The sequence below is a fragment of the Cloeon dipterum genome, chromosome X (assembly GCF_949628265.1).
Source record: "Cloeon dipterum chromosome X, ieCloDipt1.1, whole genome shotgun sequence".
Taxonomy (NCBI): Eukaryota; Metazoa; Arthropoda; class Insecta; order Ephemeroptera; family Baetidae; genus Cloeon; species Cloeon dipterum.
The window spans coordinates 14,836,205-14,855,451 of NC_088790.1; the positions used below are offsets into that span (position 1 = coordinate 14,836,205).

The following is a 19,247-nucleotide window of genomic DNA, read 5'->3' on the forward strand; positions in this document are numbered from 1 at the left end:
TTTGCGCGCTGAGGCAATAATCGACGGGGAGGGGTTGATCGAGCGCAGCGCCTTGAGGTGGGCGTGTGCGCGAACTAATCACAAAGCCGTATGGCGGCGAGAGTGGCAAGTGTTTACACTGTTTACAGTGCGTCCCTATGACTTCGTATTTATGGCTTCTCGAACGCTACTCCACTGCCTTTTGTGTACAATAGCAACACTAGGCTTCGCCCGAGGTAAGTGTGGGCCTTGCTGGGCCTTGTGGGTCCGGGCGCGACGGGCGTGTTTGTCGGAAGGGCGACGGAGGGACTGCCTGACGGGCGGTGGGTCGGCTGTCGGAGGAGCGAGTGCGTGGTGTTTCGGTCAGGGCAGGGACAGGGTGGCATGTTCGGGGTCAAGAGTATGGTGGTGCCGGAGTCAGGAGGTCCAGGGTCGGGACCTTTGCGCGAGGGGCCGTGGGCGCGCGTCGGCGGCCGGTAGCGGCGCGCGAGCGCGGAATTTGCGCCGCAATTTGGTGTGTGTTTGTGTGTGCGCGATATTTTGGCGAGAGAGCCGCCCCTCGGGTCGGAGGTGGCCGAAGGCGTCGGCCGGGCGGGTTCGGCCGGGCGCAAGTCGGTCAGGGGCGTGGAGGGCGTCGACCCCCTTGTGATATTGCGCGTGCGGGGGCGGCGCGCCCGCCCGTTCTCGGGGTGTTCGCCGGCTGGCTCATCTCGTCCTGCGGAGCCTCCGCGGGCGGCCGGTGGCACGCGAATCTAGGAGCGGCCGCGCAAGGTCAAGGACTCGGGGCGCGAGCGAGGAATGCGCGGCGGCCTTTTGCCGAGTCCGCGGGCTGCCCTTTGAGGGGCGGGCGGCGGCGGCCCGGCCCTTGGCCACCAGTTTGTCAGGTTGGACCTACGGCTGGCAGGCAGGCTGGCGGGAGGCCCGCGGAGGGAGGCTAGAAGCGAACCTTTTCTAGGCCTTGGCCCCCACTCCCGCCTCCCCTCGCCCGAAATAAAAGCAAACCACCAAAAGAGCCAGCAGCCGAGGAGCAAAACACGTGCAAAATATTTGGCAGAAGATGGGATAATGGAGCGAGCGTAATGCGCTCCCTCGCGCATTGTTTGTCCCGCGAACGCACACCGCACGGGCTGCGATTCTTCTCCTGCTCGGCGGCCTATTCATGCGGCCGTCCGTCTTTTATTTTTGCACGCGAAACCAGATTTTGACGGGCTGACGGAAATTCTGCTGCCCGTGGCCCGATCGGAATGGGTTTCTTGTCTTGTCGTGGCTCTGCTCGTGGCACCCCGCACACGAATGAATGGACGAATCAATTAACATGAATGTATTACCCGTTCGGTTTTTCCCAGGGATTAAATAATATCTTCGGACGTTGGAAAATGCGTGCGTGATGATTGAATTTTGCAGTGAGACTTTTTTGAGATAATTTAAATTTTCTGTTCTTGTCAAAGGCTGTAATTGTATTGGTTGAATCTTGCGAGATGTGCGAGTCTCGAATCCGGCCCGCAATGAGCTTCTTTTATCCGACGACCTTGAGAGCGTTTCTAACTGCCGCAAAAATAATATTAGACGCGGCGAATCTGCCTGGCCGGGCCAGAGCGCGCGCGTGTGTGCGGCAAACGGGCAGGGAAGGCGTGCAAGTTTTCGAATCGGATGTGCATCTCGGCGTGGAGCAGAGGAGCAGAGCTGTTGGCAAAGTGACCGGTTTCGCGGACGGACAATCCCTTGGCGCTGCCGCTCGGCTGGTTGGTCGCAGAGCAGCGGCAAATGATTTTTGACAACTCTCCTTTTCGGTCGCACCGGCCGTGACCTTGATCGAGAGCACGTGAATATTGTGCTGCCTGCCGCGGAAAGTCGTCTATGCGCAAAATAGCGCGGCGACCGCACGGAAAAATTAAAGTATGTAGCTTGAATGTTTGGAAATTGGGCCGTCGTACTGGCTTGACAGTTGGATCAGATGCTGTGCAACCACTGCGGCAAAATGCAAATAAAATTAAAGTGATGCGCACTTTGGTTCAGTCGTATATATATACCGAAGACGCACTTTTATTTCTCGGCAAAAATAACCTTAGTTCAGGAGCTTGACGATGTAAACGCTCGTGGTTGCTCCAATTTCGATCTTCTCACAATTAAATGAAATAACGCGAGGGGATTTTCTATAACAACCACCTCCGATTATTGAGACCGATGCTGAGTGCGGTAAATGACAACATTTTAATGTTTGATATCACGTGTCGTCATCAGTGCAGGATTATAAAGCTTTAGTTTTTCATTTTATTTCTGTTTTTAAACAAGTCATCAAATTGTTCACACGCAGCATACAAAAGTGAAAAGTTTATTTAAATGCATTTGCGAGAAATAGGGATGAAATACCACTGTCGAAGCTAGAAAAAAATGTGCACAAATCGGATCCAGGTAAACATCCAAGCACTCTCTCGAACTGAATGCAAGAGCATTGCGTGAAAGGTGAGATGAATTCCGGTCGCGGGCAACAGGAGGAAAACAAAGGAGAGGAGGAAACAAAGTCTCGACGACTCGACGACAGCACGCTCCCCGTGCTCTTGTTTCCGATTTTTCACACGACTCCGCAGGCTCCGATTGAATAAACCGCACTCGATTTTTTGCACACGCTCAACGGTGTTTTGTCATCAGGCTGAAATTGCTCGCGGACAAGAGCAGGGCTGCATTCGAACGTGAAAAAGGTACAAGAGCAATAAATAATGGCAAAAGATGAACAAATATATCCGCTGTTGTGATTTTCTCCTTTGGCTCGAAAAGTATCGTCGTTATGCCAATGGCGAGGTGTTGAATTTGTCTCGCGCGGCAGACAATGCGTACTGAGCGCTCACTCACTCGTGGTCGCCATTCAGCTTTTCAGCTGGGTGCAGTACAGGTTGGAAGCGTAGTTTCCCAAACCGAACGAGAATGGGTGGCATTTAGGCTCTTCTGTTTTGCGGGAGCGAATTCTGATTTATATTCACCTATTCCGGATCAATGTTAGAGTTAACGGCTCTCTCTGCTACCATTATTTTTAAGAAATGGCTCAAGTTTGTTTTCTGATTTCGCACGTAGTCACCTTCTTTTTGAGTTATGAGGCACGCATTCAATCGAATAAAACAAAACCAAGCCTAATAATTATTTTTTATGCTACTCCGCATTCAAGTTAATTTTTTTCATTCCGGCCTCATTGTCGTGTGCACAGCATGTTTTGCCTGTAGAACGAAGAATCCGGCTTTTGCATCGATTTTTGGTGAGCGCGAGAAGCGACGTGACATTGCTTGGCGCGTCCTCGTCTTCGGAGCAAAGTCGAAAAGCAAAATAATTCGCGTGGCGTCCGTTTTGGTTGCACTTTTTCCTATCCGGCTCAGGGATTGGATCTTTTATACGCATTTTCGGGCCTCGTTTTGCGCAGAAAAATGCCGGCCGAATGAGGAAAGCGGAAAGCAGTGCAATGAGGAAAGAGCTTTTTGTGCGGCCTTTGCTGCCCGCGGCGGACGTTTTCGTGGCTGCGCAATTTGGCGGGGCACGCGTTTATCCGGCGTTAGGCGAGCGGGGGCTGGTTTGGTGGGTTGCATAAGCTGAATGGCGGCCACGCCCCCGTTGCGTTCAGGGAATTTTCGGCGCCGAGCCGAGGATTGGGTTATATCAGTCGGCAGGACGTGTTTCGGGGAATAAATTTCTTGGCGGGCCGACCCTTTTAGGGCCGGGGGCGTGCGGGGGGCGGTTTTGTTTTGCTGCGAGTATCGATTGGCGGTGCATCGATCCGCGCATGGGGTAGTAGGGCCTGCGCGTTCGTCCCTACTACGCCCTGGCTTGTTTTGATTGACGCACGTGGCTCACTATCGCGGCGAACAGCGCAAAACCGAGTGCTGTGTAGCAGCAACTTTTCGTTTTAGGGGGAACTGCTTTTTACGCCTATCCTTTATTTCAAAATGAAACGCAATAGCCACTGACGCTTCTAAAAATTGTGATTCATTTCCGTCCAACGTTAAAATTTGAATTTTCAGTGATATTCCTGGGTCGTCATTGAGTTTTGTAGGCTTCAATTAATATTACTTGTAAATGATTAGTTACAAAAATGCTAATAATATTCTCTGCACTGTTTTTAATTAATAAGGGTCGTGGCTCTTTTGAAAATAAATCTAACTTTTCCTTGCTGTACAGCTCGTCTCGGTATTGTGATTTGTTTTCTTCTCATAAATTATATCAAGAGTCCTCATAGTTAAGATAACCTGAATATAGTCAGTTTGTTATATTTTTCATTTTTCGTAAATTTTCCTGCACTTTACTTTTACTGTGGAACGATTTTGTTTAAAAAAAAAATCCGAAAATGAGTTAGCCCCAATTAATCAATTCATTTTCACGCACCACATTTAAATTCATAATTTAATTGTTGATCCGACGATACCACCGTTTGCAGATCAAATGCATTGCATAAAATCATATTCTCGTGATTTACGATAAGTTGAAAGCACTTCCCGGACCATTTTAGTCGAGGGATTTATTACAACTCTGGTTTACAAATAAAGAATGAGCTATCAAACAACAAACTAATTAAAATTCCCCAGTCTCTTCGGGGAATAAATTTGGCCTACGTGACCGCACTCGTTCGTTTGCGTTAAAAATTCAGCACGCTACCTGAATGATATACCCTGAATTTTTAACTGTGTTTGTTATTATCACGTGCAGCAGGTTCACTTTTCCAACAAACGACTCATTTCGTGCGTCCAGAATGACGACGAACCCCTCCTTGACAACCTCTCTTATTCTGAACTTATTCTACGCAGTTTGGAGCTTGCCGCGCTGCGCGTTTCCCTTTTATACCTATGTATAGTGGCAGGATTTAATTATGGTTCGTTGGGTTCTTTCATTATCTGCACAATAAGTTCATTTAAATGCCAGTTAGTCTACGCACGCAGTGATCATAGAGAAATATTAAAAATAATGGAGCCTTGAGCTCCTTGAGCTATAAAATCCTTTGGCATATCTCTCTATGTTCTACACACGTGCTGTGAAACTGACATGAATGAGGAGAAGAAATTCAATCCCGTCGATTCACAATGATGCGATTGTTCATTCCATTTTGCTTTTCAACGGCCAACGTGCGAGCAAAAATTTGAACTATGGTTATTTTGATTTTTCTTATTATACAGAACTCGTTTTTTTTAACATTTTGCATTTTTCTTTTTTGTTTCAGTGGATGAGACTGAAATCGGTCTAAGTTTCGCTCGGGAGCCTCCCAAGTTAGTCATCGGTTACAAGGGCAAGCCACTGGTATTGGCATGTGCCCCTGGGGGCAGCCATTCGGAAGGGTCAGTCTTGGTCAGCTGGCTGGTCAATGGAGAACCCGTGGTGCTTAGCGACAGGGTCTCCATCCAGTCCAACGGATCTCTTGCCTTCAAAGAGGTAGATTGCATTGAGATAAACTGATTTTCGTAACGAAGAATTAAATTCTAGAAATATGGTTGATCTCAAACAATAAAGAAATTCAACTATTTTTTTTCAATTTTATGCATCTCATTTGTTAGAAAATAAATTAAAAATTGTTTAGAAAATAAATTATAATTTTTTTGGCGTTATTTAATAGATCGAGCATGACCTACCGCAGAAATCAGATGAAGGAAATTACCAATGCAAGTTGACAAGCAGCGATGGCCTGTCTCTCCTCTCCAAGACCTCCTCCGTCAGAGTAGCAGGTAATTAATTGTTTGAAAATCTTATAAAACTATCATCACGCGTAAAGAGAAAATCTGCAATGTAAACTGATTTTTTTTTATTTATATATTAAACAATCTACAAAAATTAGGATTTTTGTCTGGAGTTTTTCATGCAAAAGACTAGTTTTGACAAAATGGGGACGGTCTAAATTTTAAATTGATTTACAGTGTAAAGTCCGTCATTATCATCATTTTTCCTACTAATTAAGTTAAATTTCTTGAGTTAACGAGATATCAATAAAAATTCAGATGGTGTGATATGGAAAAATTTTGCTTGTTTTTCGGAGATGAAGCTCTTGAGGAATAAAAAAAAATTATTTTTTCAATATTGGTTTTTTTAAACGTACTTCAGTTTTAGATTAAGAAACTTTTTTTCCTTGAGCTATCAACAGGTCTAAAACACTTATGTTATAAATATTTGAGCTCTCGTCATGTTGAAAATACTCTATATATAGTTTAACTTTTTTTAAGGATTTTTTACCACGCTCCAAATCTAGTCAAAATCAATTTTATGGTTGATTTTGTGATGATTAAATTTGAAGAAAATAATTAGGCATGATGAAAACCCTGCCTGTGTATTCGTACTAGTTTAGATTCATTTTTCATTTACACCAGAAAAATAATAAAAATTGTAAAAATTGAACGCAGTGCCCTAATCATAAACATTTGTGTTTGTTACAAGTGATGGCTGCTAGCTTCACACAATCTCCAAAGAATTTAAGTGTGGAAATCGGGGATACCGCAAGACTGAGTTGCCACATTGAAGCGGTGCCAACCCCTTACATTTTTTGGAGGAGGGACAATAAAACCCTACCTAGCCACGAAAGGGAAAAGTAATGCAACAAACTCAATTCTAACATACAATTTTTCACATTAACTTTAATTCAGAAGATACTCCGTGTTACGCTCGGGAGTCCTGCTGATTGATGCGGTTCAAGAGAGCGATGCCGGCGTTTACCATTGCATCGTCAACAGCAAGAAGGTCAGGATCGCCAGCGAGGGCGCCTACCTGGAAGTGGTGCCAGCGTCACAACGCTTCCGACCGGCGCGAATGCTGTCGGAGCCTGAGACAGTGGACATCAAGGTGCAGGCAAACGAAACTCTGTCCCTTGAGTGCGAGGCATCAGGATACCCGGTGCCCTTTTTGCGGTGGAGCTATCTTACAGATAACCAGGAAATTGACCTGCAACTACATGATCGCTTGGGCAGCAATGTTCTCGCGATACCCAACATCACGGAGCAACACTCTCGCGTGTACGTATGCCGAGCGACGAATGAAGACTCTCAAAACGTGAAGCACCAAGCTGTAGTGGTAAGTTCTGCATTGGTGATTTCATGATATTTTGGTGGTCTGCAATTTTTAAATATATATTTATATTGCGTGTATTGCCTGACCACTCACTTCATATCGTTAAATGGGACAACCCAATATCACTCTAACAACATACCAAAAACCTTGACGATATTGCTCAAAATAAACATCAAAATTCTAAACCATATCAAACTGTCGTGAAAATACCCAGACATAAAATAAAACTGAGTTATTACATATTTCCTAAATCGGTCTAATCATTACAGAAATACAATGTGTCGGTGCTGGTGCCACCAGTAATCAGGAATCCCCCCAAGAGTCTGAATCGTCTCATCGGCATTTCCATGATCTTCAAGTGTGAAATGACGGGTATTCCCACACCCAACATCAGCTGGTACAAGAATGGAGTACCCCTGTATGCCAACGATCGCGTCAAGCTATACGGCTGGCAACTTGAGCTGAGAAACTCGCTCGCTGACGATGCCGGCTTGTACCAATGTCGCGGTCAGAATGAAGCTGGTGAAGTGTGGGCCGCTGCCAGGCTCATCGAGAGGCCAGGAGTGAAGGATGCTCACATCAGCACACCAACAGGGTTGAAATGCGGCACTGTCAACTCCTCAAGCATCGAGATCACCTGGAATGCGTTAGCAAAAAAATCGGTGGCGTATGCTGTTCACTACTCTGAATCAGGTAAATTTTTCTTTATATACAGTTACTTTTAAGTGTTTGTAATTTTATTACCAATTTTTTCCCGCCACCTTTATTTATTTACAACTCTTGGCCGTTTAAAGCTTTGATGTTGTCTTTTCTATACTTAAAATTTAAAATTCATCAAGACAAATTAATTCTAAATAGTTTTGATCCTCTGATCAGTATTTTAATTTAATTAAGTTTTGTTGAAATTTATTAAAAAAATGTTTTGGGAGGAAAACGAACTCTTACTGACTTTTCTTTCGGGCTGTAAAACCTCTGCAATCCCCTAGGCTTGAAGTTTGGACCTTTTACAAAAATGTTCTTTGCAATCAGAAAATAAAACTAGAATTTTCCTTGTAGAGTAATGATTTTGTACAATTTTCTCTTTGCACTTTTTAGATGGAAGAAGAAAAAGCGAAGAAGCAACTCAAAGCACAGCACTCGTCATCAAAGACCTAAAGCCTTCAACCAGCTACTTATTTAATGTGATTGGATATGCTAATGAGGGGGCATCTAATGTCAGCGAAACGATCACATGCAGGACCACTGGCAAACAAAACGTGGTTTTGGCGCCAGTTACTGCACTGCAGGCGATCAGCCCGACAGCGTTCAGGGTCATCTGGAAAAAATTGAAGCCGCAGGAGATGCCTGGCCAAATAATTGCCCACAAAGTGATATACAGATTGGTCGGCTCACCTGGCTCTAACGAGTCTTATGAGATCGAGTTGCCCGCAAATTTGTACAACTACACAGCTAGAGGTTGGTGTCACAACAGCTTCAGTCAATTGTATTTATGACGCGTTTTTGTGCAGGACTGAAGCCAGCTGCATCATACGAAGTTTGTGTATTGAGCAGCTCCAAAAGTAGATGGCATTCTGCTGATGAGCCCCTTCTGATTTGGAAATCTATTATGATGCCAGAGCCTGGTGACACGTTACCTTCTGCTCCTGAGATAAAAATTAAAGAAGTCAACTCAACTATCATCAAAATTCGTTGGACCATGCCTGAGGAAAACAAGATTCAGCCGAGTTCCTACAGGGTTTCTGTTTGGAAGAACAAAACCAAATTATTTGGACCTTTAAACGTTGATGGCTTATCTGGCACCATCAAAATTAAAGGTTAGTTGATTAGTACTTGCAAAATATTGACCAAATACAAGTTCAAAGATTCGCATAGTTGTTTAGTTTTTACCATGGGTTTTTCTGTTAAAATTTTATCGTTGTTATGATTATGGGGAATGGTCGAGATAAGTCAAACCCCACAAATTGTTGCAATGCCTTTATTGTATTTGCCGTAATTTAGTCTGAAATAATATAATAAATTCCATAAATGCATAGAAAAGAATGTTAAAACTAAACACATTAAAAAGGCAAAAGGCCATTGTCAATTATTAAAATATAATATATAAAAATGACAAGAATAAAATAATAACTCAATTAATATAACACAACACAATATATATATAATAACATAAGCTTACCCCTAAAAGGGAGTTGTCAGAGATTGGCAATATACAAACAGGGTAGTTCAATTATTCGTCAATTATAGGGTTCGTACTGTAATACATACACGTCATTATAACTAACTAAATTCACAAACCACAAATAGTAATATTGTTCAGAGAGATAATCACTTACAAAGGGAGCTATGTGCCGAAAGGTGGCGCTCTCTCCTACCCTGGCTGCCTGAGTATATCCGTGTTAACCTGATAAGGTATCCCACATGATATATTAGCTAAAATCCATGAGCTACACTAATAAAAAAATATAGTTGCTCTGTATATTCAGTTTCGGTTTATTGATCAAGGACTGCAGTATTTCATTGGTCCTATGTTATCATCCAGCAATACTAATACTTCATTATAACTCTCAAAAAAGCTGATTGGTTACAGGAGAAAGTTTATTTTTTAATTAATTTTCCAGATCCGATAGATCTTCAGCAAACGCTCACAATTAAAGTGCAGGCGTTGAATGAAGAGGGCGAGTCCGGACCTTTTGGTTCTATCGACTTTAAGCCCAGCCTAGAGCACGCTGAATCCGTTTCAGCTCTGCAAGCTATTGCCATGAGCTCAGATACGGTGAAACTCACCTGGGAAGGTCGCTATGGGGGATTGTTCAGGGTCTCCAGCAAGCTTATAGACTTGGACGCTGCTACTTATATCAACAGGTTAGTAGTTCAACAGGTTTTGACAATATTAAATTTGCAAACTAGATTCGGCAAAAGAACTAACATCACACTGCATTTTTTATATTTTATTTGGATTTTAACATACCCTGCTGGATTGACTTTTCATTTATTTCCAGTACTGAACATTATGTGCTCATCACTGGCCTCAAGCCATATTCAACGTACGAATTCTCCGTTCAAAGTTACGACAAAAACCTCAATATCGGTACCTCCAACCAAACAGTGCAGTGCCAAACCCTGGAGGCAGGTGAGTTTCAAATGCGATTGCCTTACTTCAGAAAATCATGGAAATTTCGCAGTTCCTGAACCGCCAAGCGAGCTGAACTTCACCCAAAGCGACTCGTCAAGCGGCAAGTTTACTTGGAGCGCGCCGAGCGAGTCGAACGGCCAGATCCGCGCCTACCTCGTCTACTACACACCTGCAGAAAGCGCCGACCAGCCTCTTGAGCAATGGCTGCAGGCGCCGACCAACCAGACCTGGTTGCAGGTGTCCGGCCTGCTCCCCATAAGCTACGTGGCCACAGTTAACGCGTCGACCTCGGTGCGAATTATAGATTGTTTAAAGTTTTGTAGGGTTGAATTAAACATATTCTGCGCAGGCTGGATACGGGATAGCCGCTGACTTCTTCAAGTTCCAAATGTTGAGTATTGACAGCTCACTTGCAGACGAACCTACCTCACTTTACTCGTTGGTAAGTGTTTTTTTTTTAATTAAAGAGTAGAATGGTTTGTAGGGTGTGACATGAGGGTGTACAATTGATAATAGTCTTTCCAGTTATTTTTCCATAAATACCCGCCCCTTTTCTACATTTTCTTGAGATAAAAAGAAATATTATAAGCTTTCTTTAATTTTTGACTAAAAATTAATTTGTTTAAGGTATATTTACAGAAATCACTTTTGGGTCTAAACAATATGATCTTACTGCCTTTTTAGAGACCACAACCAGACAATATAATTACCATCCCCTAGATATGTGATTTGATTGACAAGAAACAATAAAAAAACAGGAAATAATTACTGGGAAAAATCTGACCAAATCCAATCCAATCTAAGAAAAATTAAAAGCGTTAAATTCTCAACCATAGTAAATTTAATTTCAAATTTTTGTCTTTGTGTTGCAGCGACACGACCACATTCTTCTTGCCATTTTGTGCAGCGCAGTTTTCGTTTTCCTTATATTAGGTGAGCAGACAGACAAGGTGTAAATAGAATAGTTTTCACGAGTTATTTGTTTTCAGGTGTCGTGATCGCGTATCGGCTGGCCAAAGCGTCGCGGCTGCGCAACCACAACATACCTCACACCAACGGCAACGGTTTGCACCACCACTCTGAGGGCATCGACATGATGGTCCTCAGTTCCAGCTCCAACATACCTCCTGCTCAAACCGACCACCTGGACACCAAGGTTGGTGTTCGCATTCATTATCTGACCCATTTGGTCTCATTCTCCGCGTTCAATTTTGTTTCAGGGCTGGTACCCCACTCCCCAAGCGACCGGTGTCCACAGCAACGGGCGGATTCCAAACGGCACCTCGACGCCCATGCTTAAGCACGTGCACATCACCGAGAACCCTCGCGTAAGTTCCTCATTAATTCTAAATTAATTTCTATTAAATGTGTGTTAGTTAATCATAGATTTTTGAATTGTCGCAGACAAAACTGATTGTTGTCGATGTTGTGTTTCAGTTTCTTCCGCGAGGGGATGGGAAGAGCGCGTGTCCATCATGTCCTGGGCCCGGCTGCAACTCGCGGGGCTGTCCGTCGTGTCAAGTGGAACCTCTGCTAGCGGCCGACGTGACTCAAGTGACGGTGCTAGCAGAAGATTAACGTTTAATTTCACTGTGCATAGTTTTCAAGAGAAGTTTAACACAAGAAGTTTTTCAGAAGAAGTGAACACGGGTAAACTACCTCACAGTCGGTACCTGATTCTGTAAATAATATTTGATCGACGAATCTCGTTTATTTTCTCTCTTTCGCTCTCAAAAAGATTTCTGTGCATTTAGCTGAGTTGAGCTTTTGTTTATGCTCACAGTGCATGCAGTTTTGTTCACGCTCGATGCGACGGCGGTAACATCTCAAAAGAATCGTGCAGCAATAATGTCGTAAATTTTTGTCGTGTAAATACGTAGAGGAGAATCGGAAATTTAGGACGCGAAACGAGGAAATAGTGGCAAATTAATGGAACTCTTATCTACCTCAAGTGCTTCACTCAGGAACACTTCTCTCCCAGTCGTGTCAAGTATTTCTTTTTTAATAATAATAATATTTATACATTGAATTTGTAAGTGCGAGACTTGCCTTTTGATTGCTTGCTAATTTTCTACAACTTTTTACGTCTGGTCCCAAGCAAAGTTTCCAAAGGTTGTCTCGAAAGTTTATCCTTTATTGTTGCTTGCTCTCCTTTGAGTCACACATTCCACTAAGCTCTTAAGATGTTTTAGCGTTATCCGTTCACAGATCGTCCCTTAAAATCGAAATTATATGTTTTGTTACGCGAATCAAAATGTTTTGGTCCCGGTGACTGTTTACAAAATTTTCTCATTTGTAAATTGTGTGTGTAACGAGCTTAGTGATTGATAATTGAAAGAATGATTGGTGATAATGGCATGCTTGAATATCAAGTTAGTTCACTTTCAGAAAGAAAAACAAGATTTGGCAAGTTGGCCTCTCTCATTTTATTCAGCCGCTACTTATGAGTTTACCGTTCCGTCTCAGTATAGCCAGATATTTTTTATTTTGATTTATCAGTAAAATTCAAATCACACAGGTATATCTGAAAAAAGTAAGATTGAGTCTTGTGCAGATATCTGATTGAAATAGTAGAGTCCGGACTCTAGATTGAAATTTTGAGATCATCGTGTTTACTTCTACTTAAGCGAGCAGATTTCTTCCTCTTCCTTTATGTTTGTTTGAATATCCCGTGAAAGTTTTGAATTTATTATTGTTAACAATGCACATTTACTAGCATTATCATTTAACGTCTGAGCAAGCCAAGCTATGATGCGGAGTTTTTCCCAATTTTAAATCAAGCAAAACAAGACAACATCTTACAAAAATAAAGAATAATAAATAATAACTTTTACAAACTACCATAAGGGTAAAATAGGTCGCAAACTGACGTTTATTTTTGTATTTTTAAATAACATTGAATACACATTAGATAACATAGCAGAAATTACGCATTGTTTGATCGCAAAACGAGCAAGAACTTTCTATTTGTCTTTGCCGCTCACTGGATTTTTGTATTTTGAGCCGTTTAGAGTCAGAATTAAGCAAAGCACACACTGAAAAATGTTGCTGACTAGGGAAATGCTGGCATTTTCCCCCTTGCAAAACAAACTAGAGACGAAGAAGGGGTGTCATTTTGCTAAAACAAACAAAGGTCCCTCCGGCCTAAGACAACGAACAAATTTTTTACTCAGCAGCTCACAAAACCCACCCACCGCATTCCGATACACTTTGCAAAAGAACACGTGCTTGGAAAAGCCAAAACTCGTTTCTTTCTTAATCTCTATGCGTGTTTCATCATTTCTTGCTGGTCGAGTTTTTATTGTTTTGCTCGGCGGCAATTGAATGAACCTGAAATCGATCACTGTAATTCACTCGCGAATAATAATAGTTACGATGAAATACTTGTCACAGTTAATGCCGACGCAGTATCGTACCCACTCTGGCCAGATTTTTTCCTGATATTTTTGCTGTCCAGAGAGAAGCTTACCAGCCTCCTGAATATTTTATAATAATTGTTTTAACTGCACTTTGTCACAAGAGAAAAGCTAGATTGCTTGAAAAACAATTGCGTGCCACGTGCGCGTTGATTCCTCCAAACCGCTCCGCAGAAGTGTACAATCTTTTTTCCCTGAACGCGCGGCAACTTTACCCTTTTTATTGATTACCTGCATACACCTAGATATACTTGCATTTGACTGATTCACGTTTGTAAATTATACATAAAAATAATATGTAATAAAAACACTATTGTCACATAATGTGGTTTCATTCCTCAATTGATTCAGGATAGGGTGTTTACACAACTGAGTAAATTTCATCTTGGCTGCATTTCCTTTCCTGACTAGTAATAATTAAGTAATTTAGTTATAAATGGTGTGATTTTTACTTTAACATTATAACCCTTAAGATGCTTCTTTGATGAGAAATTAAATTTGAACCATTTACCTCAATTTTTTTATATGTATCTTTAAAAATTTGAAAACATCAGATAAAATGTTGCCCATTAAATGTGCAGCAAGCGTAAATTTTTGTTATTGACTATTCTTATTGTTTTAAGAGAATAAAGAAAAATCTGGTTCATATCTATATGTATTATGTATTTATTTCTCTAGTTAGTACGTCCTATGAAAGTTCTCAAAGTAATTATTGGTAGGTATTCAATTTTATTTCAGCTGTTTCATTCATTTCAAATGAAATTATTGTGTATGTATCGGTAAGACTTAATTAAAAGGAAACATTCAATTTGAAAATGTGTCCACTTTGCTCAAACAAAATTTATGATTCGACAGTTATGAAAACACTATCAATGAAGCAAAATCTAAAACATCATCGCTGATAGTTTACATCTAAAATAATATATGATAAAACTAATCCTATTTGTCTCACACAAAAGCCAATCAGTCTAGATTCTCAAGGAATTTGAGTACTTTCTCCACAGAGACAAAGTACCAGGTGTCAAGTCCGAACCGCTTCTTTTCTCCACGGCTTAGAGTGCTGGCGGGAGAGATGACATGCAAGTGAAGATGGTTCACAGAGTTCCGCGGCGGCGTGTGGAAACCGTAGCGGGCATCCACCAGGTTGGCACCGCGCTTTTCCAACTCGCGCTGTCCGATACTCCGCAGCAGTTGGATGATCGGTATGTCGCTCTTGTTCAGTGACAGCACGTTGGGGATGTGGTGTCTGGTCACCACCAAGAAATGGTTCGGCGCCACTGGTCTGTGGTCATTAAACATCACGCAGTCTTGATCCTTAAACATATGCAAATTCACCAAATTCACCTTAGTATCATACCAATGTTTAATAAAACATTTCAAATGAGCAGAAAGCAGTATCAATACCGAAGAAAAAAGTTGTTTGAAACCCTATGCAGGATGGGTTTGAGATAGGCCAAGGCTAGTCACCTCCATGTCCCCTCAACTCGCATTTTATATATATTACATATACATATAAATATTACTATAGTACATATCATAATATATAATGTTCCAGCTTAAAATTGAGGTGACACATGATAGGACACTTTTAAAGTAACAAGCCTATCTCAGACCTACGTAATCTAAAAATATAATAAAAATTATTTAATGGCATTACTTGGTGCAGTATGACGTTGGGCTCTTTTAGGTCACAAATTCGGCAGAAAATGCACCAGTCTCTTGGGTCAGGAGAAAAACTCGGCCTGCGATGGCTGTGATCCGGCAATTTGTGGTCGAACTCGTCAAATTCATCTTTGAAGAAGAAAATCGCGCGGCCATTTCCGTACCTATAATTATTTGCGATCGGCGGGCGAAAGGGCCGAGGCGCGGGTGGGAAAAACGGCCTCCTGCTCTGGAATATTCCGCTGCAATTGTTGTAATAACTCATATTGTTTACTTCGCCGAGACTAGGCCCGGCCTGTGAAACGAGCGCTGCATAATTAGATATATTGACATTTCAAATTATCAAAGCTGGATGACTTACATAAGGTGCGGGAGTCGAGTTCCCAACAGTGTACAACTCTGCTTCAATAATTTACAGGGTACATATGTACAGACAGCAACATGATTTTACAGGATACCACAATTCAAGAATGTGAAGAATGAAGGCAGAAAAGAGAGGGGGAATTAGATCGTGGATTCTGGATTTGTGAATCGAGAAAAGGGAAAGGAAAAAAATATTTCAAAAGAATTACATATTATGAGAAATCCATTTTGTGTGTTCTGTGTTGTGATATTTTGCTGAAACTGATCACATCACATTGCATGCATGATTTTTTTCGCTTCTGACGTTCTGACAAAGTTCACTAACCTTCTCGCTGGCTTCATTATTTTATTATTCTAGTTAAGATTTTCCACATTTTCTAAACCTTATATAACAATTTTGTTTTCGTTTGTTTTTGCGGGTTTTAGTCAGAAATTCGATTTGCAGCAATCCTAATTATTCGTTAAAAATAAAGGAAAGTTTTTTAGTCAATTAATTCCTTGGTGCAATAATATCTTTATGGTAGAATCTAATACATTGGAAACGTCTTAAAGACCTTAACCTTTATGTATGATCTTAAAAACCTTAATGAAACGACACTCTTTTACTTAGCTTTCTTAAAATTTTGAAATTTTCAATTTACAAAAAATTCTGCTTGTTTCTGTATTATGTTTTATTATACCTACAGAATTAAATGAATTGGAAAAACATGTGACAATCAGAATATTCATTGATTTTTAAGTTCGTCAAAATGAAATATTTTCATTCAAATAATTTTTAAAACTATTTTCCTGTTCCAAGTGCGGCTCCTATTGGTACCATCTCACAATCAGTAATTTGATGTATCCATTTTTTAAGCGTTCTAAATTCGGCTTGTATACCAACTTATTTGGTTCAAAATACAAATTTAAAATTTGCTCTAGACTCACTGAAAATTCAGCAGCCTGACACGGTCAAAATTAGTGTGAATTTTCAATTAAACTCGTATACTTTCTCCACAATGATATAATTTAATTGATAATTAAAAAGTTTACAATTCAGGAGGTCAATTTTATTTCCCTCCACAATCTAAATATGTTCTTACTTTTATGAACTCGATCAATTTATCACAAAAAAATAAAACAGAAATTAATGTTCAGTTTCAACCAGTTAAGTTAATGATAGAATTTACAAAAATACCTTTGAGTTTAACTGAAATCAGGTTTCAGTAAAAAAATTAATAATCCTTCCAGTCCTATGAACTATATTAAGGAAATATTTACAAAAAACGTAAAGAATGAACAAACGCAGAAGATATTTCGCTGTAATTGATGAATATTTATCATCTTATTCATCTTCAGAAGGGTATTTGCTCTTGTCCAAGTCATCAAAGTAAGGATGTTTGACTGCAACTTTGGCTGAGACTCTGCCCATGGGGTTGAAGGCGAGCATTTTCTAAATCAAAATAAAGAAATTAATTACCAAATAATCATTTTTTACTTTTGACAGGAGGTATTGCGCACCTGCATCAAGTCAATGCCCTTAGCGTCCATGGTTGGAACGTAAGAGGCCAGGGTGTTTTGGCTCCACTGTGGAAAGGTGGCCTTGTAGTCTGGCAGTTGGGAAACGCCAGGCCAAATGTCTTCATTGGGCGTTCTCAGAATCCTGCGTTAAAATCACCATCTTAGTTGTTAAATTTTTCAGCAATATAGCAATTTAGTCCCAAAACAGGTTTGTTTATCCAAAAACTTTAATATTGTTGTAGTATGTATAATGTAAGCTTGGAGGCTGAAATAGTTGATTTAAAAACAGCGATGTAGGTTTCAATGAATTTTTATTCGTAAAAAAGAATTAAGTATAATTAATTTGTAAATGAAGTTCAGGTGACGGTAAAAGTGTTATTAATATTTATAATATACTTGTCGATATTGTAGAATATTTTAAAAACACGGGTTTGGTGTTAATTTGAAAGCAATCCAATAGAATTCAACAATTAAAAGCAAAATTCAAATGAAAGCGTATTCCAAATTTTCCACTTGTGTTGGTGAGATTCCTATTATAAAGTATTCCAAAAACTGCTGCAAAAAGTCACTAAAAAAGCTGGACTATCTTTATACCAACTGTTGTCCACTTTTGGCACTTTTTCAAACTCTAGTTGCCAAGCACGGATGCAACTCACCTGAAAATGCGGAAGAGCTGGTCGATCTCTGAGTCTCCCTGGAATAGGGGCTTCCTATTTGCCATTTCGCCAAAGATGCATGCAATCGACCAAATATCCACAGGGCAAGAGTATCTAGTTGAACCAAGCAGAATTTCGGGAGCTCGATACCACAAAGTGACCACCTAGTGTAAGAATTAAATATTTTTAATCATTGGAATTGTAAGAACTGGCACGAATTTCATATTTTTAATATATTTCTGCATTATGTGTATGTCTCTTCAAATGGGTATTGTTTTGCTTTTTTTAAATAAAGTTTTACTTGGGTTTATCACCATATAGAAAAATTCAGCAGATTAAAAAACCGGACAACCGGAGAGGGCGGATATTAAGTATAAAAGTTAGGCTTTTACTAGAGGGCGGAAAAGTTTCAAAAATACAGACTGTCCATTTTAACCTCACAAATAACCATCCTAATCATTACAGAGCTTGATCTCAAGGTCTGGTGGATTTAAATAGTAATACCTCATGTGTGTATGTACGAACAGGAATTCCAAACGCCCGGCCTAGACCAAAATCAGCAATTTTGATGATTCGACCGGCCGCATCAACAAGCAGGTTTTGGGGCTTCAGGTCACGGTGCAGAATTCGTCTTTTGTGGCAGAACAGAATGGCTAGAGTGATCTAAAATTTAAAACAATAATTCAGTGTCTCAAATTAAAAACCTTTAGCACTAAACCTGATAGACAAACGACTTGATCAATTCAGGGGGCAGGCTGCCCTTTCCCTTCGAGTCCATGAATTTGCGCAGGTCCATGCTCATGTGTTCGAAAACCAAATAGAGTTTTGATTCTTCGACTAAGACATCTAGGAGGCTGAGAGCAATCGAATTTATTAACATTTTCAGTTTATAACTGCTTTTCTAATGGGAGCTCACCTAACAATGTTTGCGTGAGTCAGTTCCCTCAGAATGGAGACCTCACGAATCGCTGTTGCTGGCATGCCTTCATCTTCTTCAGCACGGATTTTCTTCATTGCTACTATTTGGTTCGTCCGGATATCCCGTGCTTTGTACACCACTCCATAGGTGCCTGGCATGATAATGTAAAAATAATTAAGTTTTTACATTTTAAGTTAACAAAACTCATTTTAATTTATGAAATCATGTGAATAAATTAAGCATATGTCCATACCTTCACCCAGTTTCTCCATCCGCACGTAGTTTTCCATTTCGATTTCAGACTGAAATACAAACAATAAAGCGCGTTAATTTTTTACAGCATATTATATTATTATGACATAATAAGTCCCCCATAACCGCCTATCTAAGAGAAAAATCGTAATTTGAGGGCAATATTGAATTTAAACCGTACATCTAGCCCCTGTAAAATAATAACTGAGCTGAAATGAACATACTTGGTTGATTGACATCGTCAACAAGACACAACTTAAGTTGTAAGACACACTTTAGGAGCTATTTCCAAATTCTGTTCAACCATCAGCTTGAACAGCTTTTAACCGCGAAGTCCGCGTAAA

At 40.7% G+C, this 19,247-nt stretch overlaps 3 protein-coding genes across 4 annotated transcripts; 1 reads left to right on the forward strand and 2 right to left on the reverse strand.

Annotated features, from left to right (window-relative positions):
- The first annotated feature begins 59 nt into the window (after window positions 1-59).
- LOC135946695 (protogenin A-like) lies at window positions 60-13,875 on the forward strand. 2 transcript variants are annotated; one of them, XM_065495011.1, is made up of 16 exons: window positions 60-215; window positions 5,174-5,382; window positions 5,564-5,672; window positions 6,376-6,526; window positions 6,582-7,005; window positions 7,272-7,695; window positions 8,098-8,457; window positions 8,511-8,816; window positions 9,621-9,864; window positions 10,002-10,132; window positions 10,185-10,426; window positions 10,485-10,577; window positions 11,008-11,068; window positions 11,125-11,291; window positions 11,356-11,463; window positions 11,573-13,875. In XM_065495011.1, the coding sequence occupies exons 1-16, from the start codon at window positions 152-154 to the stop codon at window positions 11,711-11,713; spliced, it is 3,234 nt and encodes a 1,077-aa protein (XP_065351083.1). In that variant the 5' UTR covers window positions 60-151; the 3' UTR covers window positions 11,714-13,875. The 2 variants fall into 2 exon arrangements, with proteins under 2 accessions (XP_065351083.1, XP_065351084.1); XM_065495012.1 differs by having other exon boundaries at window positions 6,585-7,005.
- A 348-nt stretch (window positions 13,876-14,223) lies between these two features.
- LOC135946698 (adenosine 5'-monophosphoramidase HINT3-like) lies at window positions 14,224-15,653 on the reverse strand. The gene is made up of 3 exons (XM_065495019.1): window positions 15,575-15,653; window positions 15,209-15,508; window positions 14,224-14,865 (listed from the first exon to the last, which is right to left on the reverse strand). Exons 2-3 carry the CDS (start codon window positions 15,476-15,478, stop codon window positions 14,515-14,517), a joined length of 621 nt encoding a protein of 206 aa, XP_065351091.1. The 5' UTR covers window positions 15,479-15,508; window positions 15,575-15,653; the 3' UTR covers window positions 14,224-14,514.
- Window positions 15,654-16,563: 910 nt separating this feature from the next.
- LOC135946860 (cyclin-dependent kinase 1-like) lies at window positions 16,564-19,231 on the reverse strand. The gene is made up of 8 exons (XM_065495295.1): window positions 19,128-19,231; window positions 18,905-18,953; window positions 18,649-18,802; window positions 18,451-18,586; window positions 18,237-18,395; window positions 17,733-17,896; window positions 17,077-17,218; window positions 16,564-17,008 (listed from the first exon to the last, which is right to left on the reverse strand). The coding sequence occupies exons 1-8, from the start codon at window positions 19,140-19,142 to the stop codon at window positions 16,901-16,903; spliced, it is 927 nt and encodes a 308-aa protein (XP_065351367.1). The 5' UTR covers window positions 19,143-19,231; the 3' UTR covers window positions 16,564-16,900.
- Between the last annotated feature and the right edge of the window lie 16 nt (window positions 19,232-19,247).